The sequence below is a fragment of the Vigna angularis genome, chromosome 4 (genome assembly GCF_016808095.1).
Source record: "Vigna angularis cultivar LongXiaoDou No.4 chromosome 4, ASM1680809v1, whole genome shotgun sequence".
NCBI lineage: Eukaryota > Viridiplantae > Streptophyta > Magnoliopsida > Fabales > Fabaceae > Vigna > Vigna angularis.
Window position 1 is genome coordinate 53,074 of NC_068973.1, and position 14,932 is coordinate 68,005.

The 14,932-nt window shown below is 34.3% G+C and overlaps 1 protein-coding gene across 2 annotated transcripts; it reads right to left on the reverse strand.

The window, feature by feature from the left end:
• Window positions 1-269: 269 nt before the first annotated feature.
• Window positions 270-9,547, reverse strand: LOC108322315 (la-related protein 6B). Of its 2 annotated transcripts, none has more exons than XM_017554367.2 (10): window positions 8,742-9,547; window positions 5,009-5,090; window positions 4,643-4,737; window positions 4,442-4,513; window positions 4,178-4,257; window positions 3,968-4,067; window positions 3,274-3,321; window positions 3,111-3,179; window positions 1,512-1,658; window positions 270-797 (listed from the first exon to the last, which is right to left on the reverse strand). In XM_017554367.2, the coding sequence occupies exons 1-10, from the start codon at window positions 9,189-9,191 to the stop codon at window positions 558-560; spliced, it is 1,383 nt and encodes a 460-aa protein (XP_017409856.1). In that variant the 5' UTR covers window positions 9,192-9,547; the 3' UTR covers window positions 270-557. The 2 variants fall into 2 exon arrangements, with proteins under 2 accessions (XP_017409856.1, XP_017409857.1); XM_017554368.2 differs by having other exon boundaries at window positions 776-911; window positions 8,742-9,513.
• Window positions 9,548-14,932: the final 5,385 nt, after the last annotated feature.

Below are 14,932 nucleotides of genomic sequence, written 5' to 3' on the forward strand. Positions count from 1 at the left end.
AATCATAAGGATGAATACTCCTTTGTATTACTAAGAGGATACATGACATGTTTTATAAATTGACATACATCACATTCAAATGACTTAACATACTCTTTGAAGAATAAAGTTGTCAAATACGTTAAGGAATTAAAAAGAAAAGTATTATAATCACAACTGAATATGCTTTTGAAAGAAAAAATCATTATGTTTGCAAGATTACTATGTCCAAGTGAGAGAAAAAAAAAAGGTACAATTTCATCTTTTACAAAACTGTCATCATTATCATATGCCTTCAAGATATTTTATTTCCACACAATCAAACGAGCTTTATATTGCATGTTTGCATTTTCACACATTTTTTCACCTAACAGCTGACTCCCTCCTTAGTCTATCCTTAAATTTCTTTTGTACTTTCTAGGCGGTTCACATCGTCTCTAACAGACAAACAACACGTTAAGAAGATTGTTTCAGATTGCCCCAGCCAAAGTAGTACTGTCACAATCACACTGTTACAGCATCAACATATACTTGCTACAAGTACAACGACAAACTTGCATCAGCATTGATCGAACAAATTAGGCTATATTAACAGCTACCGGCTTTCCCCTACCCATTGAAAATCCTCTTGTACCATCCGGCATTCGGGGCCCTGGTGGTTGCTTGGCAATTACTTGATCCGTGAAAATGGTATTATTTGAAGGGGGTGTTCCCACACGATTATTCTGATGACAATGCACTCGGCCTCGTCCCTTACCTCGGCCCCGACTTCGACCTTTCCTTTGCCCAGTCTCTTTTTCATAACCATGATCTTCTCCCTGTTTAGTTTAAAGGAATTATGGCCTAAACATAGAAAAGTTAAATACCAGTTTTGCCCTCAATCTACCAGTTAGAATTTTTCGTATGACAACTGAACAGGGCACGGACATATGCTGTGAAATGCAATGAAAAAACCATTATTCTCAGCATATCTGTAATTCAATAAAGGCGTGTTACCACAAAAAAGCATAAATTTCTTTTCAAGGGCTCAAACATGTTGGAAGGGTTCTAAAACTTGGGGGGAATGGTTTCCAAGCATGAAGACACTCACGAGGAATTTTAAAACCGGTATAATTTTCTTATATAGTTAAGAAGGGATAACAAAGTGCATAAGATGCCATAACTTTCTCACACTTTCAGACAAAAGTCAGGTACAACACCACAAACATTTAAGATATTTCGTAATGAAATTGGACTTTCATCGTGATAACAGAAGCTGACCTTTGATGGCAACCTTTATTGCGTGCAACACAAGTTAGATTTCAATTTCAATTTCAATTTCAATTGAAGGGTAGCACCAAAAATCATCTCTGGTACAGCACCCAAGTTGTGTCATATTTATAGAAGTATAACCGTTTTGGTTGACATTCTTGGAATTCAAAGATTCCAATTACCTTGACGGAAACACGATTCTGGTAATTAATTGCTCTTATGCAACAAAACTATTATCTACCATCAACAATCTGTCAATAAAAATAGGCAGAAACACTTACAGCATGTTCATGCAACTGAGTATCAGGGAAGGAAGCATCTTCTAATTGTTTCTCACTTGCATGTGGCTCAGGCACAGAAGTATAATCCTCATCACAGCCAACTTCAACATCAAGTCCCTTCTTTCCTCGTCCTTGGGATGGTTTAGACTGAAAAAAAAAATATCAATAACATAATACATTTAATTCACAAAATTCGCCACCTACCTAATCTTTTTGTTCTTAAAAAAAGCAAATGCTTCAAATAAAAAAGATTTGGGTGATCTAGCTTGTAATGCAATGGCATTAGACTAAGAACTGAATTGACACAAATGTCACTAGTATTCTTCCTTCGAACCAACCAACCTCTTGTTTCCCGTCTGCTTACTATCAAGGCTGAACTTTCAAACCTCTTGCATCTTTGTACCTTCAAAGTTTCGTAATTCTTCCTTCCTAACTTCAAAGAACACTTTTCACAATGAAGGTAGAGGTTTTCTACCCAGAAACCTACCATGAACTTCATCCAAAGACTCATTTGAAACACATAAACTCCACCATTCTCTTCTCACTTCTTGAATTTGGTTTCAAAAGAAAAGTAACCATGACATTGTAAAAGGTTATGACACCCTTGTTTGGACTTCCATAGCAAAAACATCAGTTCATAAATCAGAGAAGAGCTTTCAAGTTTAGTGTAGAAGATTTTTACTACCTCCCACGATCTTTCCCAGCTGGAGGAATGAGTGTGACTTTGCAATGGAAGGGTCCATCATTTTCATTAACCATGAGAAGATTACTGAATTTTCTAACTTCCATCTTGGGTGAGACAGGTTTGTATTTTCTGGTTGACGGGGTGTCCCTTATAAGATAGCCTAGTTTTTCTTTTGCCATTGAGGACTAATTTCACAGACTGAGACCATCCAACACAGATTTTTGTCATTGAGCTCTTGGATTGAAAGTTTGAATTGGTATCCATGGCCAGATATTAGAAGCGATAAGGGATGAAGTGGTTAGCAGAATTAGTGGAAGATGTGGAGGAATTTCCTCATGTCATAACCAGAGCTGAAGCTCTAATACCATGTGATTTCATGGCTTGCTAGGGAAAAAAACTATAGGGAGATTCCCATTATTCATTAAAAAAATAACAGAGATACATACATAGATAGGGTTGCCTAATTATATCATTACATAATATATACAAAATGTAGAGTAAATAAAAAAAAGGGAAGAAATCAAACCAGATAGATATAGGTCAAATAAGACAAATGATTTTGATCCAAAATAATAGCAAACTTGGACCAAATCATAATAATCCAATCTTGATTCTAATTATTCAATACTAATCCAAAAATTAAAGATGTAGATGTAAACAATTTTGAACACATTATTTAACACACTATTTTGAACATATATCATTGGTTGAAATTTATTAAAAATAGTAAAATTTTTCAGGTCGCACATCTTATTTAATAAATCTTTCCCTTGAATTGTAGTTCTCAATAAATTCTATCCAACGGGATAGTGTTTTAAGAGTGTTCCCAACAATCCTCTTGATTGTATATGCAAACTATAATTGAGGAATACTTGGATGCACGTAATGGAGGAAAGAAATATTTTAATGCATACCATGCGTCTATGCATTAGGCGAACCCGGAGGCCACTCCTCCAGTTTCCCTCATCATTCAGCTCAGCAACCTGTGAATGGTTTACAAATCTGATCACTAAATGGAGGTGATTAAAAAGTAACCTGAAATATACCCTGCCAACTCAGAAAAGTACTGGTACTTACTGCTCTCTCAGCCAGCTCAATAGATTCATATTCAACAAATGCATGCAACTGGCACAAAAAGTTGTATTAGATTCATTAAAATACATTTCTTTCATTAATACTGTAAAGGAGAAGAGAGAGAATCCCATAAGTTTTACCAGCATGAGTTCATGCCCAAAATTAAAGTAACGAACAACCCAAATGTTGGTGAGCGTGTCTATAACTCATCATAAGATTACCAGTTGACATAAGTTATAAAACATTGAAAACTTGAAATACATACAAGAACAAAAACAAATATGTACGTTGCAAGGTCAAAATAGAAAACAGGCCTGAAATCTACTTATTGATGTGCAGCCAACCTCACATGACCAAACTGAACACAAGTAACATGCCCCAGATGAATAGCAAGTCATGGTATATAACTACCTACCCTATATAAGGAGCAGTTAAATTTCCTCTAAATGACTGAAACAAAAACTAATAGGCATTTTTAGAAAGCGTTGGTCTGTGGAGGGCCTCCAACAATTTTATAAAAACTTGGAAAACATCAAAAGAAGATTGAAATGCCAATTTCATCACTAGAACTAAAATTCACGTGTAGGTTGGATAAAGTGTAATCAACAGGTTAAAAATTTGATGTAAAACAAAAACAGGGGATAATGACCTCGATGGAACCTATAGTACATGAACTCATGAATATATGAAAGTATACCTTGTTAGATAAGGGCAAACCATCAACTTTTCCCAATCTCAAAGCAGAAGAAGCCCCACTATTGGAGGTTTGGGGTGGACAGGTACGGATAGTCTTCACACTGCCACATGCCCACATAAAAATTTATGATAACTAGAATTCAGAGTTTCAACACACGTAAGCCTTAAAAAATCCACAACAAGCCTCATTCAATGGAAGCCAAAATAGTACCTCCCAACTACTGAGAAAACCTTCAAAAGATTCTGATGACAATGATCCTCAGGTAGGTTTTCAGCTACAACAATGCGAGACTACCAGAAAATAAAATTGCTAGAGTGAGAGATAAAATAAAATATTTCGAAAAGAATATATGACATGCATGGATCGAGATAGAACCCATCAAATGATATTGATTGTTTAAAGAAAACCAAATGCAGCATTAATAAACTGTCCTGACAACTTAAAATTTAGTCACAAGATTGTAGGAAGAATTACTTGTAGCTCTTCTATATCAGACTCGGTCAGGGGATACTGGCGTCTGATTTTCTTTCCATCTTCACTAACCACCTGGAGGATTAAGCATTGACGTATATGTGAAAACATCAAGAATAAAATTACGAATAAATACCCAAATGTAGAAAATGTATAAGTTGAGAGTAACATTAGCTCATGAAGCAAGAAAGTCAACAAACTTACGAGCTTTGATGAGTTCCTCAAAACAGTGGCAAGTAGGGAGTGACTGGTTATGAGGGCCTTAATCTTTTTGAAAGATGCGACAACAGATATAGGCACTAAATAGTTTTAGAAAAACATTAGAAATTATACAGAAAAGGAATTAGAAATAATACAAAACTAAGATCATAACAGATCTAAAACCATGTTACAGGAACAAGAATCAATATATCAATTACATTATTCAATATGATATTCTTTGAACAACCATTACGGTGTTCCTTAAGGAGGATGAAAGTAGTAACATCAAGCAGGAAGTATAATTAATTGTTTGACTACATAGTTCAATTATGCAGCAATAAAATAAGGAAACTGAAAATATTTTCTTACCAAAACCTTCTGGATCTTTGTTGATGAACCTCATCAAATGATCGGTAGTAGCTAAGTTTAAATCACTGAAATAATACTCCACCTACAAATTATTATATAAAAATCTCAACCAAAACCCTAGTCAAGTTGTTATAACAAAAGAAAAAGGAAAAACGCAATATAGAGAAATATATTAACGTCAAAAAATTGAGGAGAAAATCTGATTCAAATTCTCAATAGCAAACCAGTACAAGAGGGTATTATAGGAATTCTACCACTCTGGAAATAATTACAACAATCAACAATGACTCTTGGTATCGCAACAATATATTAATTGTAATAATTACAATAATTGACAATATTTCCTCATAACTCTATAAATAGATAATATCTTCTCAAAAGTCAACCCTCCCCCTCAAGTGAAACCGTTCTGTAGGAAAATCGTTTGTAAACAAATCTGCTAGCTGAATTCCTAGTGGGATGTAAGACACAGTTATAAGGTCAATAACCAATTTTTTTTCTTTGATGAAGTGTCAGTCTATTTTAAGTGCTTAGTCTCATCATGTTGAACTGGGTTGGGATCAAAATTAATAACTGATCTATTATCAGACAAAAATGTCATAGGTTCTTCACACACCTTATGCATTGTAGCTTCAAATTCAGCCTCTGCATTGAATCTTTAACTACATTATGTTTCTTACTTCTCCAAGTCACCAAGTTTTCGCCCAATAACATGCAATATTCAAAGGTGAACCTCCTATATTAGTAACAAACCCAACATAGTTTGCATTAGTATACATCTCCATATTTACTTCCATCCTCCTTGAACAACAATCCCCTTCCTGAACTTGTTTTTAAATATTGAAGGATTATATCCACAACCTATAAATGTTGTTATCTTGGATCATGCATGAATTGATTGACCACATCCATAGCATATGATACCTCAAGTCTAGTGTGGTCTAAGCAAATGAGTTCCCTTGCAAATCCCTAATGTTGGCCCTTATTTACTATGAAACATATTCATCATCTCTAATTCTATGGTTTTGTTCTATTGGAACTCGTGGCCATGCAATCAATCTTACCTTTTTCTTTGAAAACGTTTAGAACATATTTCCTTTGAAAGATAAAGATGCCCTTTTGAGTCAGTAACTTCTATCCTAAATAAGTATTTCAATTTTCCTAAATCCTTTATCTCAACCTGAGTAACAAAATGTTCTTTCAAAACCAATTTCTCATGTTCATCATCCCTGTAACAATCATGTCATCTACATAGACAAAAGAAGAGTAACTTTTCCATCTAAGGAAAAATTGATAAAAAATGGTATGGTAACTTTGATTTTGTCAGTAACCCAAGGTTGTCATTGCTTGAGTTGGACAGATAAGAAAATAAGTCTGACAATAAACTTCCTGGTGAACAATCCAAAGGGAATTGTTTTTGAAGACCATATATGCATCCACTATGTCCAAAACTTGTTAAAAAGTTTTAGATGATGCATGTCAAGTTGAAAGACAATATTATTGAAGTTGTGACATAATAAAGCAAACTACAAAATTGTTGGTCAAATATTGATGGCAAAGAGGAAAAAGCTATTTTAGAGACCTTGTATGGCACATGGTATTGACCTAATGTTGGAAGATTATGAGAAGAAGATACTGATTCATGAGACAATTCCGAAAGGTAAGAAAATTACAACATTTATCTATTCAAGAACTTCTTTAATTTCTCTATTATAACATTTCACAAAAGAAAGAGCAACCATATTTCAAAAAATTTGTCATTCATGTATTGAGCTTGACATGTAGCTCCTCAGAACGTAAGGATAATTGGAGTTCCTTTGATATACTAAGTTAATATTAATGAGAAAATATATTTATAATAGAATTACTAGTCTATTAGTTGCTTATCATATTTGTCTTTGCATTTGTTTAGGTCTACATAAAGATAAAAAATAGGCTAAAGCAAATCACAATGAACGATGTTGTTTTTGTTATGGCTAATTCAAAATTAACGAAGAAGAAGCAAACAAGAAAACCAGTTCAAATTAATATTGATGATTGTTCATCTGATGATCAATAGGCCATGGAAGATGAGCGTGAGAAGAATGGAGCACTAGGTTTGGATGTAGACAACTTGGATTTGGATGAAAGCTTGGTTACAATCCAAGTTGAAAAGGACGATACTCTACATCAGCATTAAGACATTATTGATAAGATAAAGGAGATGGAATTGGAAATGATGGAGTTGAAGGTATATGTGTAGATTATGATTTTATCTTACAAGATTATTTGCTTTAGATGAATTATTATCTTGTAACTAGGACAGTATTCTTATTTGGAAATGGGACGGAGCTAAGGTTTACTATTTTGTAACTAGGAAGGAGTTACTCTCCTACGTAACTAGGATGCACGGTTTACACTTCTAATGATTTACTGTTTCATATGTTTATTATACTGTTTTATGTTTGTCATATTGAATTGAAGTTCCATTACGAGTGTTGAGAGAGATATAATGATTTGGTGCACACATATTTGAAGTTCATAAATTTTGTTAGGATTCGTGTCTCCCAATTCACGGTTCATACATTTGTAGTAAGATCTCGATTCTAACAGTTGATCAAAAGCTATGACTAACAGTGACAGTACAAGTTTTTCTACTTAAGAGTGTAGTAGACCAAATGCCAATATTTGATAATGACTTTGCATACTTGGCCTTTACCACAGGTCAATTGATGTTATGTGCAACAATCTCCCCTTAGCAATTGTCTTAATGGGAATCTAACTCGTAACCTTAACTCTGATACTAATTGTTTGATTGAGCACTTATCATTAAGCTAAAAACTATAAATGATAGTCAAGGTGCAACTCTTTTTAATTAAAGCTTAACAGCCAAAGCACGACAATTTGATTGGCCAAATAGGTTTTTGTAAAATTGGATTGTGAACTCGTAAGAGTTTACTTAGGATAAAAATATATGAAAATACCTATAAATAAAATATTAATTTAATATTATATAATGTTATAAAAAACTTTTTATATTTTTTTACTGTACTAGGGAACCATGAAATTGTTCTCAGTGTATTTTGCAAAAATCGTGACCAAAAAACAAATAAATCCAGTGTTGTATTAGGCTTTTTTCTAAACTCGCGATTTTAGATAACCATGACTACAAGGATAACTGGGACAAAATAAATATGGGGACTAGTGCACTGAGGATCAATTTAATTCATTCTGAGTTCGTCGTCTTTTAGTTGGATCAATGAGGGTAAGTTTGGGACAAAAGGTTGTGGATGAAAAGGGAAGGGAGGAAAGTCATGCTCAAAGTGTGAAACCTTCCACTCTTGATTATTTTATCTTAGTTCAAAAATAAAAACCTGAATCTCTTTTCCCCTTCCATCTAAAATCCTCATTATTGTTGTGAAAATTATATAGTTCTTCCAATTTAGTAATTAAAAACCATATCCATTTCCTGGAAACAGCTCTATCCAAACATCAAGTAACTTGATCTGTGGACAGGAATAGAACACAGTACAAAATACAAAACAAATAAGCATACATGATTGGCTAACTAAAATAGTTGACTGATATTGATATACACAAGGATTAAAAATGGTCAAAAAGAAGCAAGAACGCTTCCATGTAACAATCCGTGAGAGTTAACAAAGGAAAAACTGAAACAGTGAACCATCCATTCACTTTGGAATCTGGCGATAACCAGTGAAATTGGCATATCCAAAAGGCAACTGAAGTTTACCTGATTCAAAATTTTCTGACTGGCTTCATCAGACAGCTTGCTTTTGGAAGAAGGAAGACGATCCTGGTCAACTTGAGACTGCTGCACGGTAGAATCAGAACTAACATAATACTGATGTGGGTGATGATGAGGTCGGTAGTGAACTGGAACGTGATGCTGATGGCCAAGATTATGATGGTGATTCTGTACCGGGACGACATGACCTTGAATCGGTAAATGGGGCGGTGAATAAACGTGTACCATACTAGAAGCTGGAGGAGGAGGTGGTACAACAAGCCTGGGTTGCTGCAAATCGGCCCGTGGGGTTGCTCGAGTTGGCACAAATTCTGGTGCCTGGGCGTTAAGCCGGCTAAAAGATCCGTTTCTTGAAAGAGATGGATCTGACTGCAACTGTGATGTGGATGAAGGCGGCGAGATATCTGGAGTTTCTGAGAGTGACTCATGAGCCATTTTAAAACCTTGTCTTTCCTCTCTTTTTTTGGTTGGTTTTTTGTTGGACGATCTAGCAGCCTATGCTGTTCAGATCACTTTGCCAGTTTCTTGTGTTTGGAGACGATTTTCTGAATCTCACTGGAGCTTGCAGCTAAGAAGAATATCAGAGGTTAATCCATTTGTTTGTTCAATCCCAAAATCGGTGTCCTTGGAGAACAATTCTCAAATTTTACGGCTTTCCTAACAGTGAATCATTTATAGTGATGACTTTTGATTGACAAAGGCGGACCGGCCCCAAAAGCACTCCGGCCCCAAAAACACTCCGGCCCATACAGACGACCACCAATTATAGGGTACCGTGTTTTATTTTTATCAGGTCCATAATATCAAAAAATAACTATATTTTATAATACTTCTTAATTAACTTATAATAATATTTTAAGTTATATTTTAAAATAGGTTTAATCATTTACGAAGTTCTTATTTTCCCGTGGAATTTCAATTTAGTCCTTTTATTTCTGAAAATCTCAGTTGGGTTCCAAATTTATAAAAATTGCAACAATTGGATCTTTTCCGTTAAATTCTCTCCAACGACGTTAGTGTGTGTTTGACGTGGCACGCTGTACTCAGTTTCTTAACTGACGTGGCTGACTGAAGCAGAGGCAGCTGAAGCACGTGGATAATAAAATTTTTTAAGTAAACAGAAAATGAAAGTTTTAAACCAAAATTGGGATTCAGATTTTTATTTGATCGAATTAGGGATTGAGATTCTTTTGAGTACTTATAGGGTTCGTCCAAAGTTCATTCCATTTCACAAATTGGGGTATCATTTTGGAGATTTAGGGTTTAATCCAAGTTGACCTTGACTGAGTGTGTGCAGTTGTCGTCATCATCGGAAATAAGTGATTTGAGAAGTTTCTAGGGAAAAAGATCCCAATTTTCAGTGACCTAACCTTTCCTCCTCTCACATACACCCATATAAATATATACCTTCTGGATCTCCTTCCACCTCTTAACGGATCACAGATTCCATCAAGCTCATTTGAGTCTCCAAATTTTTGTTTCAGTTCCGAATGCTCTTAAATTCTGTTGTTTTCTTGTGTTCAAAGAGAAAACATGGCTGAAAGCAGGTACCTTTGCAGTCAATAGTGAAGGTTACATAGCAGCAGGTTCTTTTTCAACTTTGGAGAGTTCACTCAGCAAATTTCTTTCTTTTCTTTCACTGCTTTTACACTTTCTTTTTGGGAATTATTTATTGTCATTGACAATTTGCTGCTCTCTGCAAACCCTTTTCCTTGTACCCGTTTCTTTTTCTACTCCTTAAGTTCACTTTGTTTGAGTCTTCCTTTTTCATTGGTTGCTTTACCATAATTTGACAAGGTGGCTCCTTAAAAATCTCATTGTTGATCCACACGGTGTCGGAAAATTTGGCTCTTTTTTTGTCTCTCTATTCTTGAGTTGAAGATGGAGTGTAGGAGAAAGAGGGATAATCCAAAATCAAACTCCACTTTTCCTTATGAGGTATTGGAAAGAATTCTAGGGATGTTAAAATCTCGAAAGGACAAAAGCTCGGTTTCTTTGGTTTGCAAAGAGTGGTATAACGCTGAGAGTGGTATAACGCAAAAAGGTTTAATCATTCACGTGCTCGAGCTGCCCCTGCTTTAGTCAGCCACGTCAGTTAAGAAACTGACTACAGCGTGCCACGTCAAACACACACTAACGTCGTTGGAGACAATTTAACGGAAAGGATCCAATTGTTGCAATTTTCATAAATTTGGGACCCAATTGAGATTTCCAGAAACAAAGGGACTAAATTGAGATTCCACGCGAAAATAAGGACTTCGTGAATGATTAAACCTTTAAAATATTTTCCTATTAAGATACAATCATTCATACTATATAATCTGAAACCGGATGGTTTTAAATTAGGTAATTTAAAACTATATGATTTTAAATTACATAATCTATAAGATTGTTTCAGTATAGTTGACTATCGTTATGCTGTGCATCAGATTGGAGTGGTGCATTTCTTGACATATTCTGATTACTGTGTTAGAAGAATTGTTACAATAAGTTGTAGGGAGCAATTACTGAAATTGTGGATTGATGGTGAAGTAAGGTGTTACATAAGCCTTATAATATTGACATAATTCCTAGAATGCTGGTTCATGGTGCATGCTTGTCCAAGCAAGAGGTAAACGAGGATTGTTAAATTGGTGGTGATTCTTAAGGGTGTGTTCGGTTGAGGTGATTTGTGGGAGATGATTTGGGGGAGAGTAATTGAATGGATTTGAGGGTAATATTTTTGTTGTTTTTTTTAGTGGATTTGTGGGTAATTGAGAGTGGATTTGGAGGTAAAGTTTGTGAGAATTAGTGTAGGATTTGATTGATGTGACAGTTTTAAAAAATTTGTTTAATTAGTAAAAATTAAAGATTATCAAAATGCCCCTAGTTATTAAAGTAATATAAAATGATAATTGTTAATATTATATTTAATTATAAAAATATTTATAAAAAGTAAAAAATTAAAAAAAATTATTAAAATTAATTTTTAAAAAGTAAAAAAATTATAATTTAGTGAAATGAATTTATTTTTAAATGTAAAAAATTAAAAAAAATAAAAAACTTAAAAGAAACTATAAATTAATACATTACATGCTATTAATACATTTTTTTTAAAATAACTTAATTAAAATATTTTTTCAAAAGTTAAGATAGAATTAAAACTTAAAAAAAAACCTAACTTAACACGGTTAAACTAAAACGAAACCGAATAATTAGAACTAGAGTAAAGAAAAACATATTAAAAAGAAGGGCATTTTATAAATAAGAAAAATAAAATAATTATTGAAAGAAAAAAGGGTTAGCTTAGAAAAGAGTTTTTTCTGGTGAGTAAGGAAACAAGGTGTAGTGAGAGCAAAGGCTTTTGTCAGGTAATATATGGCGATAGCCGGGCAGTGCAGTGTTGACGCAGATGGAGAGCACGGCGGTGGAGAAGACGGAGGAGGTACTCCGCAGCGAGATCGATGAGCTTCTTCGCCAACAACGTGAGGTTTTCTTTCTCTCTCTACACGGATATCTTAAATGTGTTAGATTCTTTCTAATGTTTGTTGATTTTGTAGATTACAGAGAGGCTTCGAGATCCTCGAGGTCTTCGCAGAGGTGCCTTGACGGGGCCTGCTCTTCGAACTAATGGTGGTGTTCGCCAAACGCGAATGCGTCATGAGAGTTGCGAAGAGGAATTGAAAACTGTGATTTTGATTTGAATTGGAATCTCATTTTGGTTTCAGAAACGTTGAAGTGGTTCGAAGAGGAAGATGGGAGGCACTTCTGCTAAGGAAAACATGCTGGAACCGAATATGGTGGAACCAAAACATGTTGGAACCAAATCCTTCATCACGGGAACCGAATACCAAGTCTAGTTATATGTCTTCATTGCACCGGAACCGATTCCAAGACCACCAGAACCGAATACACCCTCTTTTATGGGTGGAACCTCTGCTGGAACCGCTTCTTCCTCTCTTCTTCATCTTTTTCACGCTGAACTCGCCCTCACCTTCCTTTTCTTTATCTTCAACGTTTCTCATCTTCATCTTCAACCTTCATTCTCCTTCTTCGTGCTTGCTTGCTGCACTCAACACTGCATCACAAACACTCTCGCACACCACAGAGGAGAGAAGGAATCTCTGTAGCACATAACCCAGACACCCTATTATATGATAAAAATATGATAAAAGGTGATGGCTTTTTATAAAAATATTAAGGGTAAAAACAACATTTGACCGTGAATCCGCTTAAATCTTCTCAAAATAGCGAGACATGAAAAATTCCTATATCTAGCAAATCTTCACAAATCGATCTTCGCAGATCCTTCCATGTGAACACGTTTTTAATCGCAAATCATCTCTCGCAAATTTCCGTGAACAATAATTTCCCACAAGCGAATACAGGTAACGAGTGTGAATTTTTTTCAATTTATGCGAGATTTCGAAATTTTTATTTATTATAACCTTATGATTTATTTAAACTCTTCCATTTATTTTTAAATATTTATTTAATTTTGTATTTGATTGAGAATAAGGTGTTTTGGTTTATAGGATTAGGGTTATCAATTCTCCTAACTTTGTTGGTCCAACTCTTAGCACAGGTTAGTGTTTGTTTGTCACTTCACTTTTGTTATTGTTCGATAAGACTTGAAGGTTACTTACAAAAAATAGTTCAATGTCAAAGTTAGTATAGATTCGACAGTCTATCAATAAATGTGTATTACATTCACTAACCTAGTGTAATACCTTAAACTTGTATTCATAGATTTTGAAGTGGGTTTCAGATTATCGAGGTGTTAACTATGTGTTGGTTTGTACCTTATTCTACTATTTCAGAGTGAGTTTCAGACTGCATTTTCCAAATCCCCAATCTTCTCCTAAATGCTCTTACCGCCTTAGTGTCAGCAACATTGCATTATCGCATTTCAACAAATTCTTTTTGCAGTTTGGACATAATCATCGTAAGGTTCGATCCTTCGTTAGCTTCATTGTGTGCATTGTTTGTCATGTTTCTAATGGACACCATGCTTGTAGATTCATCTCGGTCTCATGGTAGACGTCAAATGTTCCTGTCAAGCCAAGATATACCCAAAGGTGCACTAGTATTTTGTTTAGGCTGAGATGGTGGTTTTAGTATCTAGTCTTCTCTATACTCTTCATGTAAAAAGTCTTATTTGATATGTTCTCTTTTGATGAGTGTGGTGTGACCTCGGTGGGAGAGCTTGCAAAGATACTTCGACACTTAAGTTACCTTCTATTAATGATATGATAATGAAATTGCAATAAATGATATCATTGACGTACCTCGTGAACAATGACTATTTATACTACCTGGATGAGTCTTGCTTGTTGGACTTAGGGTTCTTAAGATTACCTTAGGATTTCCTTGTGTGTTTACTTATCTTTAATCATTATGTTAGTTTGTCTTTACCTATGTGGATTCATACTTCAACATTGACACATTCTTAGCTTTTTGGGTAGACCAAAGTATCCTCGATCTTTTAGGGACTCGGGTATACTAGGTCTATGTTTGTACAAAATTATATAATAATAATAAAATTCGTATTGACTTGCGACTAATAAAAACATTCTTTTCTATAAATAATTTAAGCAATATCTATGATAAAAAAAAATTTAAACTCAATTTATGCATTGATTTAAACAATATAAGCCATGCATTTCTCATGAAACAGTGAAACAAAGTACCAAGATTGACCATAATAAATTGCAGAGTTTCAACCCCCATATAATACAATACATTTAACTTATGGCTTTGTCAAAAAAGAGGTCTCAGCCTAGATCTTGCTATAAGAATCTCATTCAACTGTCATTACTTAGACTATAATACTTTACATCACTTTGTAATGTTATTAGAGTTTTGGACGAGTTCTAACCAACATGTACCTCTAGCCAATACATACCATTACGACAATAAATATTTTTACTTCTCCCTTAGAAGCACAAACCTCACACAAAACATACCATTTCATAATTGACTTATACTCTTTCAAGCACACTCTTCCGTATAATACATTTTTTTAAACAAACTCTTCACATGTAAAGTCTCAATTTAACATTAGAAACTCACTTGATCAATTAGATCAATCATTCATTTAATAAATTTCTTTAGAAGATTACTTATTTAATTTGAAACCAAAATTTATTAATCTTTAAATTTATTATTTTTAAAGTTTTAAAACAAAATTTATCAAA

Bases quoted from the DNA above. Each gene is read 5' to 3' on its own strand.
- LOC108322315 (XM_017554367.2), bottom strand. From the start codon at position 9,191: ATGGCTCATGAGTCACTCTCAGAAACTCCAGATATCTCGCCGCCTTCA. The intron at 4,514-4,642 runs GTAAGTTTGTTG...TTAATCCTCCAG, and splicing joins TGAGGAACTCATCAAAGCTC to GTGGTTAGTGAAGATGGAAA. The intron at 4,068-4,177 runs GTACTATTTTGG...GGCATGTGGCAG, and splicing joins GTTTTCTCAGTAGTTGGGAG to TGTGAAGACTATCCGTACCT.